The sequence below is a fragment of the Acinonyx jubatus genome, chromosome A1 (assembly GCF_027475565.1).
Source record: "Acinonyx jubatus isolate Ajub_Pintada_27869175 chromosome A1, VMU_Ajub_asm_v1.0, whole genome shotgun sequence".
Taxonomy (NCBI): domain Eukaryota; kingdom Metazoa; phylum Chordata; class Mammalia; order Carnivora; family Felidae; genus Acinonyx; species Acinonyx jubatus.
The window spans coordinates 144,995,202-145,019,067 of NC_069380.1; the positions used below are offsets into that span (position 1 = coordinate 144,995,202).

The window sequence follows — 23,866 nt, forward strand, 5'->3', positions numbered from 1 at the left end:
AGACTGGTCCTAAACTTGGTAAGTAAGCAAGAATTGCACTTTGCAAGAGAGAAATATATTGATCTTCCTAGGAAATTTTCAGGGGAAGATAACATGACCTCATGTAGGTAACTGTACAGTGTAAACAAGAAACTTACCCTAAATGAGTTCACGTTTTTACATTGAAACCTAAGGATTATGAAGAGAGCATCAAGTGAGGGTCTTGGTTTGAAGAAGTGAGCAGATGAATTACATAAATAAGCAAAGCGTATCAAAGAAACAATACAAGCAAATCTAGAAAGCACTCTGACAGACCCTTGGTTTCTTCTTAATTCCCTCTTTGTGTCAAATAAAAGTGTGCTAAGGAGTGTCCCTAACTTTGAACATTTTGAAACAGAAAAGACCATCTGCCCAACAGCCTGTCTCCCTCCCATCTGACTGATCTCTGGCCCACTCTGCTTTTGTAACCACCCTCGCCTCTATCCCTTCCTTTCTGACACAGCCTAGGTGTCTCTTAAACTCGTTTGTAGTTCATTCTGCAGCCACCATCCCCTTAACAGGTTCCATATGTTTGCAGGCTTTGAATAAAATAGTTCTTCTTTGTTTCGCTGTTTACTCCAAATGTCTTGCCTTTGAAAAGATCCCTAATAGTAAACTCTACATCAGAGAAAGCAGTATCCGCTTACACTTGGAAATGGTGTTACCTTGACTGTGTGCAATTTTAAGGACTTTGTTTATGTTTTAGAGTGATTTCTCCCTTCTCCCCTTTGCCCCCATTTTTTGTTTGAAAGATTTATTAGAGCTTATTCTTCTTGGGAGGTAGAGCAGTATTAAAACAAAAAGGACCTTTGATATTTACTGTATATTATCTTCTGTTATTCAGCCTTACAATTCAGTAAAAGCAAACAAGTTTCTATTAGGTTTTTCTGTCTCAATAATTTCTTTTCTTAAAATAATTAAGCTCTGCTTCAATAAACTTGCAGTATAATTATATCGTAGTTAACAGGATTATGCTATATCGCGAGATGTCTATTTATATGCTTGTACTACATTAATAGTGTTATTTGGCCAAGTTATCTAAATTGCCCTTGTTCTTCAGATTCTGATTGATTCATTCCACGTTATTGGCCTCTGTAATATGGTGTGGATAATATGCCAAATTCTTGCTTTTGTTGTATTTTCAAAATCTTTTTTATTATCATTTGGGGGGTTTACCCAGTAAGTTTCACAAAAGTGTACTCAGAGGAAAATTGGGTCTAGCCTTAACCTTTGTGATTTTTATTAAGGTTATTTTCTCTTAACACATTCCAGTTTTTATTTTCTCACTAGGTTTTCTAATAACCAGTCACACTTCGTGTCTTAGTTTTCTATTGACGAGTTGTTCTTTAACTTGACTATTGATCTCTTAATAGCAAAATGCCCCAAGTACTTTATTAGAAACTCAGACAAATAACTTCAGTAATGAATAACTTCACTTGTCACCCAAGTGATGTCTTCAAAGACACTAAGTTAAACTATCCAAGTTAAATACACATTAAACCTGGCAAACTTAAACAAACATTTCTTATCTAGCTTCCATACTTTTAGTTGAGTTTTAAGTTCTTTCTTTAACCTAATTGTTAAATGAATGACTAGTCTGAAGTGTTTCCCCCGGATATGTTTCCAGTGCCTATGACCTGCCCTTTCCCTTACTATGAACTCTTGTTACTCTCTTCCTGAAATCCTGCAATATCTTCCTCTTGCCTTCAGTATAAAATTCTAATTATGAGCCTGGCATACCAAGCCCACTATTCCACCTGCCACTTCCTAAGCAATATCATCTCAAAATACTCACAGTTCCTGGAATAAGCCGTGACATCTAACTCCTGAGGAACTTTGCATACTCTTGCCCTAGTGCTTAGAATAATTTTATTTAATAAATGTTCATATGCCTTGCTTAGGCAAGAGTCTCCTTCCAGGAAGCCTTCCCAGTTGACTGTGACTAAGAGCTCCTCTACTTGTTCCAGAAGCCTCTTGTGTCCTCTTTGCATCTGACCACTGACCTCTGTGGGGCTAATTTCCTGACACTGAGCTTTCTGAGGCAGGGATTAACCTTCATTTCTATTTTCTCAGCACCTAGTGGAATTGTTGACAAAAATAGATACTTAATGTTTTTTGAATGCTAATTAATATTTTTTAATGTTTATTTTTGACAGAGGGGCGGGGGAGAATGTGGGCAAGCAAGGGAGGGGCAGAGAGAGAGGGGGACAGAAGATGGGAAGCAGGCTCTGAGCTGACAGCACAAAGCCCAACGCAGGGCTCAAACTCATGAACCATGAGATCATGACCTGAGCTGAAGTCGGACTCTTAACCGACTGAGCCACCCAGGCACCCCTGAATGATAATTAATATTTATACATTGCTCAATCATCTTATTCTGTTATGTTCTGAATCATGAAATGACCAATTAAGTCTTTTGGGTGAATCACTGTGTGACAATTCTTGTTTATCTAAGTTAAATATTTAATTTAATGTTGTACCAGTATGAAAAACATTAAAACATAATAGATGAGATTTCAAAAATGGTGAAAAAAAAAGTTCCCCCAAAACAAATATATATATATATATATATATATATATATATATATATATATATATATATTTGGCTGAGTGTACTGCATCTTAGAGAAGTTATTAACCCAAAGGAAAACAGATGTGCCTACTGGAAATGATGACAGTTTTGTCCATGGTTGTCCCAAGAATACATTTACAATAAGCTCTGGGAAGAAAAAATGGAAAGCAAACCTTTCAGCCTCTGCCACCCCTGCAGGTTTGAGTTATATCAGGGCAGATTTTCCATGAAGCTTTAGGAAACCAACAATTACTCAAAACTTTGAAGGAGGATTTTTTTTCAAGATAGGCACATATTCTGTCATTATACTTTCTGCAGAAAAATTACTTAGAAAACCCATATTATCCAAATCCAAAATGTAGTAGAACACACAAAAGAAAATCTTATCCCTGAATGTTATTTTATTTTTTATAGTTTGGTTGACTAAGGATGAATTGGTTGCCTAAGGCTGGACAGAGCTTCATTTATTCATCCTCTATCTGAGTCTGTTCTTTCAAGCATAGAGGCAGCCAGACATGAGAGAACAGCATGGAATCATTTATACTGTCCTATCTATATATTTCCTAGCAAAATCATTTTCACAACTTTCTGTACAACTACAGACTACAGACAACTGTCCATGGAGAGCACAATCAGGCATTGGAAACTGTTAGGTGCCTTCATGACACTACTTTTTATAACATATCTCCCAAACAATTGGTTTAAATTCAACCCCTGGACCTCAGAGATTTAAAGCTGTTATCATCATGCTCCCTCCTCTCTCTGACCCCCAGGCATAAATTCTCACAAGGGGAGAATTTGGTCCTTTCTCTCTTCTCTTTAGTGAGTTTTTGCAGCACCACTAAAGCTCACCCCTCACCACTGGGGATTGGACGCTTCAGTGGATCAGAAGCAGTTACTTCAAAGGAAAATGTCACCTTCGATAGTGTTGTGCAGAGGTTGAGGATTGAATAGAACTGACAACCCAGTTTCCTTTTAAAAATGTTGAGGAGCCTTGGAGTGTTTGATTTGTTTGGCAAGAAACAAAACAAAATGAAAAACCAGAAACAAAACAAAAAGCAGAAACAAACAAACAAACAAAAATCTTTCTATGTCTCTTTCACATTTTCCTTCTATCATTCTCTATTTTGTCCACACTCAGGCAAGCCCTGAAGGGCTGCTGGCTTGTCAGCTTCCTGGGAAGTAGCCACAGCCCTCTTCTCACTGTCCAGTACTATTAGAGGAAACAGAAAACCTTCCTCTCCTCTGCACTTGTCTAAATCTTTTCAGGAAGTTCTCAAACAAGTTACTAATTCACAGAACCATAAAGGTCTTATTTTCTAGCTCTAACCAGCTCATCTTGCCCCTCGATAGTTCTGACAGAGGTTGCAAAAGGCTAATTGGTAGCCTTTTGCACTTAAAAAAATACTACTTGAAAAAATATTTCTGGAAGGTAACTGAATTTTGCCTTTTTTGTTTGTTCTCATCTTGGTAAGCATGTTCAGCACTGGCAAGCTGGCATACCTAGAATTTGGGACACCCAGTCACCCTCCTGGTTAGGGTTGATGCATGAGAATCGCCAGATTTGTGGATTGACTTTAAATATAGAGACCCCTTTCCTTTTTTCATAAATAAACTCATCAGTCTGTCAAGCAAAGTATTGTGAGAAAAACCAGCTTTGAAAAAAGGTAGAAACAATGAAGAAATAGCCCTTAACTCAGGAATAAACACTTAAAAGGGGCAGAGAAAAGGAGTAACAAGTTGCAGGCCATAAACCATTAATTTTTTTTCTACAGGAAGGTATCATTATTACCCTTTTATAAACACAAAGGTTCCTCTCCTCCTCCCTCTCCCAGATGTCTTGGACATTGAAAAGAGAATCAAGAGTATGAGCTAATTCCCAGTGTTTTCTAAACTCGTTTGTAGGTTTCTGCTCATTTGAAAGGATTGTCCATGATTTGGCAGAAAACAGTGCAAAACAAAACCCCCGAACTGAAAACTTAAGTTTTACTTTGTCTACCTAAAACATTAGAAAACGCTCTGTAAAGTGTTTGCAGATGGATATGTGTCAGCTGTGGTGTGGTTTGGGATCCAAGTCAGATGCCACTTGTCTGTGAACAAGTCACACCGCATATCAACATTAATTTAATTATGTTAAACTTCACAGACTTCATTATATTAACCTAAAAGCCAAGGAAAACATATGCTGTTTCCTCATCCTTACTCATGAGTGGAAGAATTCTCAGTTTCTGTTCTGCCCAAGACCATTCAGCTCTTAATAAAAATTTTTACTTGTGTTGCAGTTCAGTTTGATTTGAAACCAAGAACTGGTTCCTGTGATTCTACGTGTGAAATATAACCAGTCATAGAAGCTCTGGAACACAAAACCCTCATCTCCGCCTTGCCTTTACTTGTGCGCAGATATCTAGACATAGGTGACAGGGCTGGAAGAACACTTACCATCACTGGAAAATCATTTCACAATTGACAAGATTCTCCTTAAAAAAAAATAAATATCAATTCCTTCTCACAGATGCTTTCCCAGCAGCTCTATGAAACTCTAAAATCACGTACAGATATTTAAATTTAATTGCTAATTACTTTAAGGCAATTCATGGAAAAGGCAAACAAAACTGTGGAATGGGTTTTGGCAGTTTCCCACTGCATTTGGATCGTTAGCGCTTCCTGCCTGAAGACCTGTGCAAACAAGCTTGGGGTGAGGGAACCCACTGGCTCCTTCCGAGGTGGGGGTTAAATGCAAAGGGCTCCGTGGGGCTCTGCCTGCCCCTCCCCCATTCCAAGTGCTCTCGCGGTGGGAGGAACTCACATCCTTTAGAAAATGCTGTTGATAATTACAGCTTTGTAGGGCAGTGAGCTCACGCTATTACATGAGATTAGTGCTGTACTCAAGAGCTGCCAGATTGTCTCTCCCGCACAGAGACTTGCCAGCTAGGAAAATAATGGGCATATTGCCATTTTAACAGCTATCAGGAGACCCCAAGTTAGTTTTTCTTCCCTTCAGCATATTCATGTTTGTAGGATCCAACTCCAGCCTACCAGCCCAGGGCAGTGACACAAAACAAATGTCTCTTTCTCCTTTAAAACAAAGCTGCTCTTTTCCTTTTTGTTGTTCAACTAAAAGACAACAGCAAGACTATAACCTCCCTTAAAACATAAATAAATAAGGACCCAGACTGGAGTAACGTTAAGCAAGTACAAGGATCAGAAGAGGTAGATCTCTACCTCGCAGGGAGGTCATTTGCCCCCTAGGAGTTGAATAAAGCAAAGTTAAATGTACCCCCCGCAGACCGAAAACAAACGCCTATTGTGCAGCACAGCCATCTAGGGGGAGAAAAGGCATTTTAAAGTTACCAAATGTTTTGATTTCTGTAATAAGTAGTGCTCCTCACTTCCTTGCAGATAACTGGTTGACCTATGTTCTGAAAGGCTGAGGGTAACCCAGAATGGTTACTCTGAGTTCTTTATTTTGTGAAAAGGTGGTTTCTTATCAGCATACGTTTCAAACGTTTCAAACTGGTAAGCGGTCCTCTTGGGAAAGTGTTTCTATTTGTGGAGTTGGCTTTTATACTTTGTGGTTATCTGTTTCCCCTTGGCATCGGTGGCATTTGGCTAATACTTGTAGCTCTGAGAATACGGCCATGGCACTGTCCTTTGCAGGTGATGATAGGGGTTTGCACACAGAAGTCAGCTTTTAGTACAGGTACCACATTTTATGGCTAGTCTAGGTAAGTTTTTACCTAAAAAAAAACCTAAATGTGAATCACCCCGCGGGCAGTAATTTGCGCACATATGTGTTTGTTTATAATCTGCCCTGTTGTAAGGATTTGAGGTGGGTATTATAGATTTGACTTTGCTTCTGAGGCAGTTTCACCATTGACGTAAATATAAATAAATAATCTGATAATTTTAAAAGAAAAAATGGAGAAAAATAAACTATTGTAGATAACATTCTAATCAGATCGAAAATTCGGATTATAGCTGCCATGACCTGTAACGGAACAGAATGCAATCACATTGTTAAATACTGTTTAGCTGAGGTCCATCTTCTAGCAAAGTGTTCTCTTCATGCTTTCCCTCACAAAACTGAGAGAACATTTCACATATAATCATTTCATCTTGATACATGAAGTAAATAATCATGATTTGGGGGGGGGGTATTGTAAATTCTGTTTTAAGTAACTTAGTTGGTAATTCATGATATATTAATGGATGGATATCACCACCTAGTGGTCATATTGTATTTTGTGTTTCAAAACTTCACATACCCAGAATTCCACTTAGATCTACGAAGGAATAGTATTCCTGGTGAATTAAGTTCCTTTAGTCTGGAGTTTAAAATATACTATATACTTATTGTGAACCTGAAAGTTAAATGTGAAATTAGATAATTTTTCAAACGCAGCGTGAAGTTAACACACAGAGTCACATGCTTCGTAAAATCCTAGCAACTGAGGCAAATATTAGAGCCAACGTTTCTCATATCTTCACTTTTTACACAGTAATAGAACACAGTGGAAAGTTTTCCTTGGCAACTTACATTGGTATGTGAACCTAGAGGACATTTTTGGTTTTCTTATGAAAGCTTTTCACAGAGAATTAAATTAGCAGTGTTTGGGGGGAGGGAGAGTAGATAGAAAGCAGCGACTGGACTGTTAGATTTAGTATGTTCTCCCATCAATTACAATAAAATATTATGTCATAGGACAGCTTCACTGGGCAAACGTCAAGAATGGTTTTTACCAATGGAATGTGTGTGATTATTTAAATGTGCTTGGCAAAATCCATAATAGTTCTGAAACATAGAGACTTTAATTGGCCATTTAAGATAATTTAAATTATAGTGAATTTTAAAGAATAAAAAGTGACTATCTAAGCTGAAAAATTATAGCAAAAAGTGTGCATAGGTAGATGATAGTTATATAGATAGATGAAAGAAGGCCCTTGGCAGCTGCAGATTCAGGATTTCAAGTTTTGCAGTTTCAGTTACACATGAGATACCCTGAAGATCCACAAGATGAAATAATTTGTACTTTTTTTTCTCAGGTACAAATTTGAAGTGTACCTAGTGGCTGGCTAGTGTGTGAGAATTGTTCGATTAGCTATCAAATCTGTCTAGTGGGTAGCTCAGTTTTTGCATTTCCAGAGGTCTATTGCTGTTTATTCTGCTAAACTTTGAACCATTTTGGATCGTATTTATGGCGGGAACCTATCTGCCACCAGGTGTGTGGGAATAGGGACATTTCTAAAGATCTTAGATAATTCTTCCCTAGTGCCAAGAAGTTCTGTATTTGTAGGTGTGTGTGTGTGTGTGTATGTGTGTGTGTAATAGTGGTAAATATCACATTTGTGTCTCACAAAAAGATGAACTGCAATTTTATCTAGTGTCTGTGAAAATTCTGTTTTCTTTTTAATAGAGATGAAAAGAAATCAAGAGATTCTGAACAGAGTATCTAACTTTTTAGGAGAACTAGTTAGTGCCCAGTGATTATTCTTCATAGTTATTTGACCAAGTTAAGAAATCGTAAACTATCAACGAGAAGAATTTGAAATGGGTCAAATATTATGGAGAAGAGTTAATTATCAATTAAGTTTTGATAGGACCTGTTGCTTTGTAAACTTCTCCCTTTCAAGAAGCTGATAAAAGAGATTTAAAAACAGGAGTTTAATGTTCTGGGGATTCTTTCTCCACTAGAAGTTGAAAGAAAGTTTTCATTTTTGAATCTTGTATTTTCAAAGTTTTCATTTTTGAATCAAATTTACAAGATTTATACAAAATTTTGACACAGAAAAACAAATACTATTTGGAATGTTGCATAGAGGGGTAAGAGTAAGTCATTCCGTGGTTGAGGAACCTTCCTTACTCCAGTTTTTCCTTTTCACCACCTAGCTGTTTGCATTTTTCTTCATAAATTGATTTGCTTACATATGTATCAAGTAGAGGACCAGCTGGGATAGGACTGTCACAGCAGTAACTGATTAATACTGGATATCCTGTTTCTTTTCTTTAACTGAGAGCCATGAACCTAAGCAAACTCCTTTTTTAAAGCAAAACAAAGCTTTTTTAGAAAGTTTATTTCTAAATCTTCTATATTTCTGAAACAGTGGCTTTTTAACCTGGAAAAAAGGCAGTTTTCATCTCTGTGTAAGGAAAATGTCAGTTAGTCGTATTACATTTTTACCATCAATTTCTTTTGTTCGTGCTTGTGATACTAGTTATCTGCTGAGATGTTAGCGCCATTGATTAAGGCCCTGTGGTGTGTATTTTACAGATAAAAGATCCCCTGGTATCTCTGAATGGGACTCTAGGAGTCCCAACTATATATAATCAGAAATTCATCTTGAAAGAATGTTAAACTCTGTCTAACTTTAGTAGATTACTTTTGAAAGATAACTTTCAAAAGCAGACACTCCACCCTCATTCCCACCCCCAAACACACACACACTCTACCCTCCCCCCCCCCAGTGTGTTTATGGAATCCAGGGGAAGACTTGCAAAGAGCTGGGGAGAGAGAAGAGCTCCTTAGCTATGCTGCTTGACAAAAATTAGTCAAGTCCCTCTTAGGTCTGTGGAATTGAGGTCACTCTCTGAGAGTGAAGAATTTTGGCAGGCTGGGAGGTCCTGTGTTCTCCAGAAGACCTGCAGGTTAACTTTTTGCTTTTATGTTAATGTGAGACAGAAACAAATTCTTGACAATAAAATACAGATTATTTGGAACAAAATAAGCTAAGTATTTATTAGGTTTGATAGATTTTGATGAGTAACTTAATTCAGTTCTGAGTTTTCCCTCTCAGTATTAAGATTGGTTCAAATGAGTTCTCTGGTTTGTAGAGATAATTTTCATGTGAGAGAACCATGCATAGCTTTTGGGTTTTGGCCAGGGTTTTTTGAATCATTTTATGCCTTTGGCAGCTGATGTATTCAAATCCATTTGGGGGGAAAAAGAAAGAGAAAACAACTGAAAAGTTACAAAATCCAGTTTAATTGAAATAGTTGTCTCTTTTAGCACTTTGGTTTTTTACAGAGACAGAGAACAGTCATTTAACGGGAACTCTAGGAGCAACTTTACCATGTAATAGGCAACATTAAGCAGTTTCATACTGGATACAAAATAATTATCTCTTAATAAAGTGCAAGTTTGTTATAGAACACGTAGAAAATTTTATATCTGAAGTGGCTTTACTCTATATCAACTACTTAAGTTGTATGTCCTAATTTTCTCTGCCATCAGGAAAGAATGAAAATGCAAAGTAATTTAGAGTTCTCTTTTCAGACATAGCCTTGATGTTATTCTGTTCCCTGGGGGAGGCAACGAGAGTTTGGGGTTTGGGTTGGAGAACATGAGTCTCGGAGACACAGACAAATGTGCAGAAGTCTGATCAGCATTTATTTTTGTCAATGGTGTTGAAATGAATTCTCCGTAAACTGTGCTGGCTTTTTGGCATATTTCTCAGTTTGCCTGTCCAGCCCTAGAAGAGGGTTGATCTAGGGTAAATCAGCCAGGATGTTTGCTTATGATTCCAAATGAGGAGGAAAAAAATCAAGATGGGAGTAGGGCATTTTTCTCTGCCCATTCTGAGAATCTACATTTCTGTGTGTATAAGACACTGTCCATTTGAAAGAGGCTCTAGTACATTCTTAGAACTTGGAATTGATTTCCTGAGGAGAGATCTCTTTCTAATATTTAACTTCAGTGAAAAAATATATTATTAAACCTGAAGTCAATGATTTATTTTTTTATACCCTTTACCCTGCAAGTGATATTAAAAATAAAGCTGTAAAGAATTCAGGAGGAAACAAAGAGTTATTCAGAAAACTGGAGTTTCCTTTGCTAAAGTTAGGTTGGCAATAACATGGAGCAAAATCAAAGCATCTTAGCCAAAATAAATCTGCACAATGGAGCTATCAGATATGAGGTAATAGTGTGACATGCCTGTGGGTATCCAACATTCTTGTAAAAACCACAGACCCAAAATTTGGTCCTGCCCCATTAAGCCACAGTTCTGCCAAGCAACAACACAGAACGCAGGTTTTCAATCACTGTTGCAAGCCAAATGTAATTCCCACCAAAAACAATTAAATCTTTTACCAGAGGTCTGAGTCTGGGCAGCCTAAGCCCTGAGAATCACTTCAGTGGCATGGAATCTGAATCTCATTTCAGTGTGAAAATGAGGCAGTCATTGTTCAGATCAGGAGGAAAAGTCAGCTGCAAAATACATGACAGGCCAGGAACTAGTAACTTGAAGTGATATTTGTTGAGGTTAGATTAGAAAAAGGTTAGCTAAGAAATTTATAAGTTCTTTCTGATAACTGCATAGACCATCTTATAGTGTTCATTTTTGCTGATTAGAAAAATAATTCACGCTGTCGTTAGGGAAGTGGAAAATATATAAGAATATATAGAATATACTATTACCTCCTCATATAACTTAGATATCTGAGAGTATGTGTAAAATTTGGATCATTGCATGTTTTTTTTGTATTTTGCTTTTCATTGCATATTTTCTGTATTTTGCTTTTTAATTTTAACTTAAAACTTCTTTTAGTATTTTCTATTTCCCTATATATTCTTCACAGACAAGATATACAGACTATATATATATATATATATATTCACTCTATAGATTTTTACCCATTTGCTGCTAGTATAATTAATATTTTAGATAAACTATTGTTCACATCTCTGATTATTTTTTTAAGATAGAATTTTAGAAGTGGAATTATGGGATGTAAGTGGTGGAACTTTTTGAGGTTCTTGATGTCTATCACCAACTGTTTTCCAGGATGGTTATTGTCTGTCTCACGTATCATTTGCCAACAGTGAGCAACATCTTTGATTAGAAGTAGATGTGGGGGTGCCTGATTGGCTCGGTTGAGCATCTGACTTTGGCTCAGGGTCATGAAGTCATGGCTCCTGAATTCAAGCCCCACATAGGGCTTGGTGCTGTCAGTGTGGAGCCTACTTCGGATCCTCTGTCCCTCTCTCTCTCTGCCCCTGCCTCTCTCTCCCTCTCTCTAAAAGAAATGAAACAGTTAGAAGTAGATGTGGATAGGGTAGAATGCAACACACTCTGTTGTTCATTATTTCTAACTATCAAATTATTTATTAAACAATACTAGTGTGTGCCAGGCATAATTCCTGGCAATGAGGATAAGTAGTAAACAAAAGAACCCCAAGATCCTGTCTTCAGTGAGCTTACATTTTATTAAGGAGAAAAAAAAATACAATAAATAAATTATATAGGACATCGGAAGTTAATTATTATGAAGACAAATAAAACAAGAGATCTGGGAGTGTGTGTAGGGACAAGGACTCAGGGAGCATTACACAGTTTGCATATCCTGTGGATGTGTGGGAAAGTTTTCCACCTTTGAGGACTTTTTTACGTGTTTCCTGTAAGAGGTTAGTTAGAAAGTAACCTAGAAATGATTGCACTCCAAAATCCATAAGTATTTGAGGAACTCTGGAACTTTGGCTATAGAAAATATCCAATACAGATCTTTGTTAGTTTTAAGGAAGTCCTATTCCTTTGCTTATTAATTTAATTTAATTTAATTTAATTTAATTTAATTTGAATTTTTATTTTGATGCTGCTTTAATAGGTCTGTTAAAGACAACTTAGTTACATATCAGCAACAGGTTGAATATGACTTTTATTTTGCTTTGTCGCTCCATTTCCTGTTTCCTTGTTTATTATCTATCTAAAAGAGTAGCAAAAGCAAAAACAACAAAAGGCTTTATGGGTGGAGGGTGAGAGATGATAAGGGAAAGGAAGTAAGCAAAGAAAAGGAAAACAGAGAAATAATTAGCAACCCCTTTTAGAGCAAATGTCAGTTCCTGGCTTCAGGGAGACCTGCCAGTCGAAGGATCCTCTGATCTTCCTTCCCAAGGCCATCAAGGCAGTAACTCAGTGGTACCATTCAGGCTACTAGAGTTGGATTTCAATCCATTTAATTTCTGGATCTCCACCAGAAAAATAAAAACACCCTTCTGTGTTTTGGCAAAAACAAACAAACAAACAAACACAAACCACACCTTTATTAAGCTTCCCTTGGTTCTTTGCAATTTTATCGCTTTTCAAAGACTCTTACATAGTGGGGATCTCCTTATCTCGATCTTAATTTTTGGCATGATTGAGGAGGATTTTAAAACAAAGCTAGGAAAAGAGGTTGAAGGAAAAGTAGCAGGTCTCTTAATCTGGAGGCTTTCAAACTTTAGATCTTCTCACAAATTATTTTATCAAAGATCAAGGTTTTTACCATACTTAAAAGTTTTAAAAGCCATTTGTTTTTCTGAGAAGAAAAATCAGATATTGTCTAGTATACTTATTATACATTTTTAAAAGGTACAAAGTAGCCACAGTGCTATTGGTTTGTTTGTTTGTTTGTTTGGCATGTTCTGAGTTGGAAACAACGGCTTTACTCTTACATACAACTCTTTTTTCTCTATCTTTCCCAAATAAAATCCCTTAATTCAAGCCACAAACTTATTTTAAATTTAATTCAAGAAAAGACATAGATCTGTAGGACCAAGAAAGATAGTCATATCAGCCATTGCACACAAATCTGAATCTGTCCTTCTACCAAGTGAAGAAAGTTTGACTCTATCAGATTTGGTAGCATTAGATGTGATGTACAACATGATAGCAGGCAAAGCATATTGAAAAAGTGATTCTCAAGTTGATCCAGAAAGATACTGAACAAACTTGTCCCATATCACATTCTAGTTATCAGGAGACCCAAGGCTAGGAAATTGCTCTCTTAATTATAGTCTGAAGTTTATAATTTTTCAACAGACATAGGGACTGTGTTTTTCATACAATTATTGATGATGGAGACAACATTTTAAGGTAACAAGAAATTGAATGTAAGCCCAAGAGCCCTGAGTGCTTAACATCTCAAAGTCCAAGTTTCTCCAAATCCTTCCTACTGGATTCTTGTAAGAGATAATGCATACCAAGTACCTAGGAGAGGGCTTCATCCATTATAGGTGCTGAATAAATGACAGGTGTTATTCTGATGGAAAGCAAAAGATAATTCTGGTTATAGTTCATTGCCCAGACTGGGAAATCAAAAGATACCATCTAAAGATACAGTTATAAAGATAACCAATAGAGGGGCATCTGGGTGTCTCAGTCATTTAAGCGTCTGACTTCAACTTAGGTCATTATCTCATGGTTCTCTAGTTGGAGCCCCGTGTTGGGCTGTGTGCTGACAGCTCAGAGCCTGAAGACTGCTTCAGATTCTGTCTCTCCCTCTCTCTGCCCCTCTCCCACGCGTGCTCTGTCTCTCCCTGTCTCTCAAAAAATAAACATTAAAAATAATTTTTTAATTAAAAAAGAAGAAAATCAATAGAAAAACATAAAAGAAAAACAAATATATTTTTATAGTAAGATATATATATGACTTTTTATTATTTTTTAATGTTTATTTATTTTTGAGAGTGAGAGACAGCACAAGAGGGGGAGGGGCAGAGAGACACGGACTATGAAGCAGAGCCCCATGAGGAGCTCAAACCCACTAACCATGAGATCATGATCCGAGCCAAAGTCAGACACTTAAATGACTGAGCCACCCAGATGCTTAAATGACTGAGCCACTCAGATGCTCCTAGCAAGGTATATTTTTAACAGTTTGTCTTTTGTATCAATATGCTTAAATGTGGTCAGTGTTCCAATCGAGAGAAAACAACTTCCAGATTTATATTGTAAAGCAAAACTTAACTGTATAGTGCATATAAGAATCACATCTAAAGCAGAATTATTCAGGGTTCACCTAGGTGCCTCTATTGGTTAAGCTTCTGACTCATGATTTTGGCTCAGGTCATGATCTCATGGTTTGTAGGAATGAGCTGTGCGTCATACTCCGCACTGTTAGTGTGCAGCCTACTAAGGATTCTCTCCCTGCCTCTCTGTCTCTGTCTCTGTCTCTCTCTCTCTCTCTCTCAAAATAAGTAAAAATAAATGAATAAGTAAGAACTTTAATAAAAAAATAAAACAAAATTACTAAGGAAGGTTGAATATGAAATGATGGAAACATGTATATTGGGTAAGTATAAAAAATAAATTAGCAAATGTCTCAATTTTTCTTAACCAAATAAATGAATTTAGATAAAACCAATCACATTAAATAAGGCAAGAAAACATACTTTATAGTGGCAAAGAGGTAAAAGAAAGAATACAAATTTTATTGCACTGTCATTATAATTACATAAAATTACATGTGCCCATAAGGGCTGGGAGAAAACATGACAGAGTGATGAGATTATGGATTTTTTTTTCTCTACTTCCACTCCCATTAATATTGTTACACTTAATAATAATAACATGATCAAATTTCTTAAGTTAAGCATTCATTACATATTTAGAAGTGTACGATATCTAGAACAAAATTTCTCAGACGTATCTCATTGCCAAAGGAAAATAAATACACGTTTGCTGTAGAGACACTTTGAAATACGTATATTTTCCACTCAGAGTGTAAAAGCTTTTTTCTTTATCATTAAAATAATTTCAGTTAGATAGTTCAACAAAAACTGTTGAGTCATTCTAATTACATTGCAATGTAATGGCTCTGTTGCTCTTATCATTTGCTACTTTTCGACTATCAAGTAGTTAATTCTGTTCTTCCTCCATTTTTATAGCAATATGAGAACTGGAGGCCCAACCAGCCAGACAGCTTCTTTTCTGCTGGAGAAGATTGTGTTGTAATCATTTGGCATGAGAACGGCCAGTGGAATGATGTTCCCTGCAATTATCATCTCACCTATACCTGCAAGAAAGGAACAGGTAATGATCAATTAATAACTCATACCTAATCTGCATTTCAATTATCAAGCATATTCAAGATGAATAAACTTCATTAGTTCAAGACACAAACTGGATGTCATATATGGCATCTCTTGCTGCTTATGGAATATTTCACTCCTCCAATACATTTGCAAAATTCATTTTCAGTAATGTCTTTACCTTAGATTTCAGATGCTTAAGATAACAATATCATATTCGTATTGCAAAAAACTACCTGGCAGTATCTTTAAGAAAAACAAAGTACCAGCCCAAGAGTCTGTCCACCTGTTTATTCTGATGAGGAGAACTTAAAAAAAAAAAAAAAGTCAACATCTAAGAATCGGGTTATATCATGAAATAATCTGGATTTTTTTACTCTGGTAGAAAAATAAGAACTGGTACCATTTGGTCCATGTTGGAACGTGTCAGCGGTTTGAAGTTCTGGGGCTTAAAAACCATTGCCCTCCCTCACTAGGGATGTTCCCTCATTTTGTAGGCATTTGAAGTTTATAATCATTTCTGTAGGAGCTCATTATGTGTTTATAAACAATAGAACAAAAACAGCGTCACTCTTTGTTGGATACCTTCAACGTCTGCTAAAATAAAAACATTTGTGATGTAAGCTCTGTAGCAAGAATTGCTTAGTCAACATTAAACAGATAAAATTAAGATCACTGATTTTAGAAAGTGTTTATTACTGACCAATATGTTTGAATTTCTGAGGCACACTGTATAGACGTCCTCCTTTAAAAAAGCAGGAATTCCATAAAAATTTTTTAAACTTTCACAATTGATAATGGTGTTAGAATATGAAAATTTAGCCTCTAGACCTAGAATTTTTCATCAAGTAAGAGTACAATTGCAAAATATAAAATTCATTGGATTCATTTGTCTTTGGATATAAAAGTAGTAAACTAAAAGTACACACTCTGCAGATATTTTAGGAACAACTTAAACCCCGATACTAAGAAATTCTATCAGAAGAAAGAAAACACTGAGATACACAGAGCTCAGATGAAACTTAGCTGTCAGCCCTGTCACTCTCTTTGCTATTGTCTTATCTAAAGTCGAATTTATTCTGACTATCCTTTCTGTCTGAGCAGCTTCCCTGGCTTTGTGCATTACTTCAGCACTTCTGCCATGGGACTGGTGAAAATAGCAAATCAGGTATTTGCTCTTTTCCCTGTTTCTAGTGTAAGAAGTCTTTAATGAACTGTTTGTCTTTCTCTGAATGTCATGTTTGCCTTCTTAAGTCTCCAAATGTTCCTTGGAGTCATGCCTTTCCCTTTGTGATCCAAGCATTCTTGTATGCCCCATGTTATTTTTTCCTAAAGCAGGGTTTCTCAACAGCAGCACTGTTAATATTTTGGCCCAGGTAATGCTTAGTTGTGGGGGCTGTCCTGTGCATTGCAAATGTGTAGCAGCATTCTTGCCCTCCATGCAATGAATGCCTGGAACTTTCTTCTCCACCCCCCTATCCTCCTCCTTTGTTTTGTAAGAACCATCAGCGTCACTAGACCATGCCACCTATCCCTGGGGAGGAAGGGAGAGAGAGAAAACTGCCCCAGTTTGAGGACCACTGCCCTATAGCTACACAGGCTTTACAAAAACAGCATCCTGGTTTACATTTCCAGATGGGGAAAAAGATTTGTAAGACGTTGGTTCTACTTGATTAAGGGAGAAAACCAAACCAAACAGAAAGGTTCCTGTATTTTGTCACTCTTTTGTCTGATTTTTATTCATATAGACTTAACTCTTTGTTAATCAAATACTCTGGGGAATTTTATAAATGTCTATAGACTTTTATAAAAGACTCATTTCTCCTTTCACATGTTTTAGACATCCTTAAACATACAGACCTAGATAATTATACTTTTAATTAAATACGTGTGAAGAGGATTATAATATGTGTATATAAAAGCCATTATTTCCAATTTTACTGAGAGTTAACTGACATACATCACTGTATAAGTTTAAGGCATACAGCATGATGGTTTGATTTACATAAATTGTGAAAATGATTGCCACAGTAGGTTCAGCTAACATTCATCTTCTCACATAGATAAAAGAAAAAGAAAAGAAAGAAAAAAGAATAAAGGGAAAACATTTTTTTCCTTGTGATGAGAACTATTATGATTTACTGTCAACTTTCCTGTATATCATACAGCATTGTTAGCCATAGTCATTGTGTTACATTACATCCTATTACTTATGTATCTTAAAGCTGGAAGTTCGTACATTTTGACCACTTTCTATGAGTCTGTTTGGTTTTTTGTTTTAGATTCCACATATTTAGAGTTAGATTTTAGATTTGCTTTAGATTCCACATGTAAGTATTTGTCTTTCTCTGTCTGAATTACTTTACTTTGTATAATGCCCATTCGTGTTGTCTCCAATGGTAGGATTTTCTCATTTTTTATGGCTGAATAATATTCCATTATATACCCACAACTTCTTTATCTATTCATCCATTGATGGACACTCAGTTGTTTCTGTGTCTTGGCCATTGTAAATAATACTGCAATGAACATGAGGGTGCAGATATCTTTTTGAATTAGTGTTTTTGTTACCTGTGGGTATATTCCCAGAAGCAGAATTACTGGATATATGGCAGTTCTATTTTAATTTTTTAAGGATCCCTCAAACTTCCCTGCTACTTTTCTAGTAGCTGTACTAATTTACAATCCCGCAATGGTTCCCCTTTCTCCACATCCTCACCAGTATTTATCTCTTGTTTTTTTTTTTTTTTTGATGATGGCCTTTCCAATAGGCGTGAGGTGATACGTCATTGTGATTTTAATTTGCATTTCCCTAATGACTACTGATCTTGAACATCTTTTCATGTACCTCTTGGCCTTTGTGTATATTCATTGAAGAAAGTCTTTTTGGACCCTTTGCCCATTTTTTAATTGGGTTATTTGGAGTTGCCGCTGCCCTTCTGGTCTGAGGGGCTGGAAGACACTGTCTGCAACAGATGAGGCTGTGACTCAGCACCTTGCCTGGGTGTGAGCAAACCAAGCTCTAGAGCTGGCAAATCTCATTTGAGGATCTGAATCAGGCAGATATGTTCCCTGGTCAGAGTGCACTTCTGACTTGGCTCTGCAGATAAGCAATGCTGCTGGCTGGGATTACTACTTAGGCACTGCAGGTATGAATTTGGTCTACGAAGATTCATGTGCTGGTTGTTTCAGACCCCTCCCCCTCTTTGGAGTCATAGTCAGATTCCCTGTGGCTGAGTCCCAAAGATTCCCCTGTAATACCTGTGGTACAACAGCACAGTAGGGCTCCCACAAAGCATCCCACAATGCTGGGGAAGCTGGTTTTCTTCCTGGCGTTCCTTTTTTCCAACTGGAAGAACCTGAGGCTCAGAGAAGACCTCTTCGCATGATGCTGCACACTCCTGGTGGAGGAGCAAAGTGGTCAATGGTTAGCCATTCTCTTATCCTGCTAATGGAGTCTGTCTTCGTCTCTGGGCTGCAGGGGAGTGCTTTAGCCTCCCCTCCATGTTCAAGGATTCTCTCAGTAGTGTCTTGTTCTTGAATAGATGCTAGTTGTTCTTGGAATCATCACTTTTTAGAGAACACCTCAGTGCATACTATCCACACATCTTTGGATCATTTTGCAGATTCCTTACAGTCCCATCTGTTTACTTCCCAATTCCAACCATAGATAATGACTTCATTCTCTTATTTTCCTCTTTAGTATTATCACATATGCTCGTATTTGTAAACGACAAATTGTTTAGTTTTGCACATTTTTGAACTTCAAGTGGAATCATATTGTACGTATTTTGTGACTTGCTTTTTTTGTTCAGCGTTATTTGTGAGATTTATCCATGTTGATACATTTAGCTGTATTTCTTCATTTTGCTGCTTATAGTATTTTATGTATAACTAACTATATAACATGTTATTTACCAGTTCTCCTGTCAGTAGACATTTAGGTTATATTGAGTGTTTTTGCTATTACAGACAACATTTCTATAAATATTCTTCAATTTGTTCCAGGTAGACCTCTGAGTTTCCATAGGGTATTTTTCCAGGAGTGACATTGCTGAGTCATAGGATTTATGTGCCATCACATTTATTACAAAATGCCAAATTATTTTCCAAACTAGTTTTCCAATTTGCACCTTCCACCAGGAATATGTGAGAGGTCCTGTTACCCCACATCTTCTTTAACATTTGATATTATCGGACTTTGAGATTTTTGCCAATCTGGTGGGTATAAAATGTTATCTGTTGTGATTTAATTTGTGTTTACTTGGATACTTTTCCCTGAATATCATTTCATATACTTATATGGCATTCACTTATAGCTCTTTTGTAAAGGTTCTATTCATGTTTGTTCCTTATTTTTAAAAATTGATTGCTTCTCTTTTTTATATTGATTCATAGGAGTCATTTTTATATCCTGTTTTGTAATCCCTTGGCAATTTTATCTGTTGCAAATATCTTCTCCCAGTTTGTAGACTGTTTTTTACTCCTACCCTGTGGTATTTATTGATGAACAGAATTCTTCCTTTTGTTGCATTTTTCTTTATGGTTCAAAACTTTCTGTGTCTTAAGAAATCTTTACCTACCCTAAAGTCAGAAAGATAGTCTACACTGTTTTCTAAATGTTTTAAGGTTTTTGCCTTTTATATTTTTGTATTTAAACCATCCAAAATTAATTTCCCATGTATTCCCTGAGGTAGGGAATGAAGTTCATTTTTATCCATATGAATACCCAATGTCCAAGTGAAAAAACTACCTTTTCTCCACTGTTCTGCCATGTTGCTTCTGTCAAGTATCGAGCCTATATGTGTGGATCCATTTCTGGTCTATTTGCCTGTCCTTCCCAATACCGTACTCATTGAATTATTTTAGCCATATTATAAGTCCTCATCTATAAATAGCTTTGGAAGAAATCTGTATATTGACAATGACAACTTTGAATTTGTCAGCATACCACAGAATCAAGTGTAAGTGAATTATATAATTGATAGTTTTTAATCTTAACCTCACAAACCCATTAGTTTTCCAACTGAAGGCATATAATAAATAAAAACTTTAAGATACTGATGGACACAACACCAATAAGCCACATGTTGGCATGAGACAGGTGCTTTTTAATTTGGAAGTGGCCCTTCCAGATGGGTAGATGAATATGATCATTTAGCCTAGTGGTTCCTTACTAAAACACAGTTAAAGGTGATATAATCTGAGATTGAAACTAGGCACAGAGTCTCAGTATTTAGCTTTTGCTCTTGAAAAATTTCAATTCTTCAATTCTAAATGATTGCCTTTGCTAAAGGTGCTTGATTGGGTACCGTAAAAAAGGAAAGAAAGCAAAAGATTCATACTAATAGAAATATTTAGATTATTTGGCAATAACCCAATTTACTTTTCTTCAGTTGCTTGCGGCCAGCCCCCTGTTGTAGAAAATGCCAAGACCTTTGGAAAGATGAAACCTCGTTATGAAATCAACTCCCTGATTAGATATCACTGCAAAGATGGTTTCATTCAACGCCACCTTCCAACTATCCGTTGCCTAGGAAATGGAAGATGGGCTATGCCTAAAATTACCTGCATGAACCGTAAGTGGTACTTTAGAAAGAATGGACAACCGTGCTCTAACAGCTACTAGACACCCTCATTTTACAGCTACGGTATTGGTAGTTTAGGGTATGGAGCAAGTAATATTGTTGTGTTTTCTTTCTTTCTTTCTTTCCTTCCATGTAGCATCTGCATACCAAAGGACTTACTCTAAGAAATACTTTAAAAATTCCTCATCAGCAAAGGACAATTCAATAAATACATCAAAACATGATCACCGTTGGAGCCGGAGGTGGCAGGAGTCCAGGCGCTGACCCCCCAAATGGCGAACATGTGTTTTCATCATTGCAGCCAAAGTCCTAACTTCCTGTGCCTTTCCTATCACCTCGAGAAGTATTATCAGTTGGTTTGGATTTTTGGACCACCGTCCAGTCATTTGGGGTTGCTGCGCTCCCAAAACATTTTAAATGAAAGTATTGACATTCAGTAAGAAGGCTAACAACATGAAAGAAAATGAGGGCAGAAAGTAACCGTTTCCAGCCTATCTAATTTCTTTAGTTTTCTATTCGCCTCCAGTGCAGACCATTTTATAGTGTATACCAGCATACTGTACTATTTAAAAAGCTCAATTTCAGCACCAATGGCAATGTAAATAAGATGATTTAATGTTGATTTTAATCCTGTATATAAAATAAAAAAGTCACACTGAGTTTGGGCATATTTAATGATGATTATGGAGCCTCAGAGGTCTTTAATCATTGGTTCGGCTGCTTTTTGTAGTTTGTTTAGGCTGGAAATGGTTTCATTTGCCCTTTGTCAGCAAGACCGAGGACGGCTTTTCCTAGACAACTAACAAACACAAGGTCTTATAGGTCACTGCACCACATCAGCCTGAAGTGCAGTTTGCTTCCAAGCGGTGCTGAAGCCTGGCTAATAGGATCCTGACAGAACTAGGGACTGCACCGTGGAACTCCTCTTTGCTGCATTCCTTTCTCTTCACTTACACGAAAGGCCTGAATGGAGGACTTTTCTAGGACCAAGAGCATTTTTTAGGGGTCAAAGTGCTAATTATTAACTCAACCAGGTCTCCTTTTTAATGGCTTTCATAACACTAACTTACAAGGTTACAGATCAACACATTTCAAATGGATACAGACCTAAGGGTTATGGAGGGGGGGTGGGGATTGTTAAAACAACAACACGCATTCAAAGAAAGAAATTTTGTATATATAACCATTTTAATCTTTTATAAAGTTTTGAATGTTCATGTATGAATGCTGCAGCTGTGAAGCATACATAAATAAATGAAGTAAGCCATACTGATTTAATTTATTGGATGTTATTTTCCCCCAAACCTGAAAATTGACATTAGTGTGCTAGTTATTTTTCAGTGTTAGCCTTTATGCTTCCCTCACACAGTTTGGGGCCATATAATCTAGGTATTTTGTCCCTGATTAAATAATGTGACGGATAGAATGCATCCAGTGTTTATTATGAAAAGAGTGAAAAATGTATAGCTTTCAGCAAATGGTGTTTGCCCATTCTAAGCAAGGAGCTACAGAGAGAGTGTGGGCATTTCTTCCTATTAGGTGGAGTGTACATGTTGACATTTCTCCCTGTTTCTTCCCACTGTGTTTTCTCCCCTTTATTTGAATAAAGTGACTGCTGAAGATGAATTTGAATCATTATCCACTTAATTTAATGTTTAAAGAAAAACCTGTAGTGGAAAGAAGGCATTTAGGAGCCATTCCCTAATTTCAGTTAGAACAACCTTGAGGAGAATAGACAACAAATAAAATGCAAAACAAGCAGACCCAACATGGATTCTTGTTCGCGAAACCTCCTTTGGCTCAGAAAGAACAACAGTAGCTACCATCATTCTCTGTGGCTTTAAGTAAGTTCCTTGGTTGTCACACTAAGTGTGATCCACCTTTAGGTGTTCCAGAGCACAGAATGACAGTGTCGACCTATTAGGTTTTAATTTTCCTTTTTCTTTGCAATGCACACAATACGTTCCTGTATTTATATTATAATATGTATAGTGTAAAATGTGAATGACTGTTGTTGTTTTTTTTTCTTTCTTTCTTTCTTTTTTTTTTTTTTGTGAATGAAAATCTAAAATCTTTGTAACTTTTTATACCTGCTTTTGTTTCACCAAAGAAACCTAAAATCCTTCTTTTACTATATTGTGACTGGTCTGGTTATTTACAACTTTAAATGCACCAACATTTTTACACCCTAGTTCCATCACAAAGTTCAAGCTGCTGGCTTGGATGAACTGATTTTGTGGCTAGCAGAGAAGTGATTATATATGTACCTGTGAAAATTCAGATAGTAATGCTGATAGTGTTTACATCTACATAGTTACCCATTAATCTCAAATGTGAAAGATGCATTCAATAGGAAAAGTGATAGCTCATGTTTACAGAATGCTTCCTATGAACCAGGCCAAGTGCATCATCTCCCAGCAGCCTGTGAGAGCAGTGCTGTTACTGTCTGATGAATGAGGGATCGGCCGTAGAGAACTCAAGTCCTTTGTCCAAAGTCCCATAATTAATTTGTAGTGAATGCAGGTCATTTCCAGAGTCTGCATGATATTCTCAAGAAAAATGTAAAATATTATGTTCCAATTGTTATATGTTTAGGAGGCTAAATTACTGGCTAGAAGATCCTATCTAAAAAGTGATCAGAAGATTTCAAAAGCATCAAGTTTCTATCCACCCAGACATCCATCCATTTCTTCATTTTTCATTCATTCACTATTAAGTGTCAGGCACTGACACTTATGTCACTTATGACACTATGTGTCAGGCACTGTCCTGGGCCCTGGAGACTCAGCAGTGAATGAACTAGACAGATCTCTGCCCACATAAAGTTTTTTATGCGGGGTACATCCCATGGGGATTATTTTAGAGCTTTGTTCTATTCGATAAATTTATGGATAATTTGGAAG

At 36.7% G+C, this 23,866-nt stretch overlaps 1 protein-coding gene across 4 annotated transcripts in view; it reads left to right on the forward strand.

Moving 5' to 3' along the window:
• The window catches only part of VCAN (versican), a 110,390-nt gene extending 87,296 nt beyond the window's left edge, over window positions 1–23,094 (forward strand). For all 4 annotated transcript variants that reach the window (XM_053224619.1, XM_027038829.2, XM_027038836.2 and 1 more), the window contains 3 exons: window positions 15,232–15,376; window positions 20,772–20,954; window positions 21,100–23,094. In XM_053224619.1, coding sequence (XP_053080594.1) covers window positions 15,232–15,376; window positions 20,772–20,954; window positions 21,100–21,227 — 456 coding nt within the window. In that variant the 3' untranslated portion in view covers window positions 21,228–23,094. The remainder of the gene's footprint in view (window positions 1–15,231; window positions 15,377–20,771; window positions 20,955–21,099) is intronic.
• The last annotated feature ends 772 nt before the right edge of the window (window positions 23,095–23,866 follow it).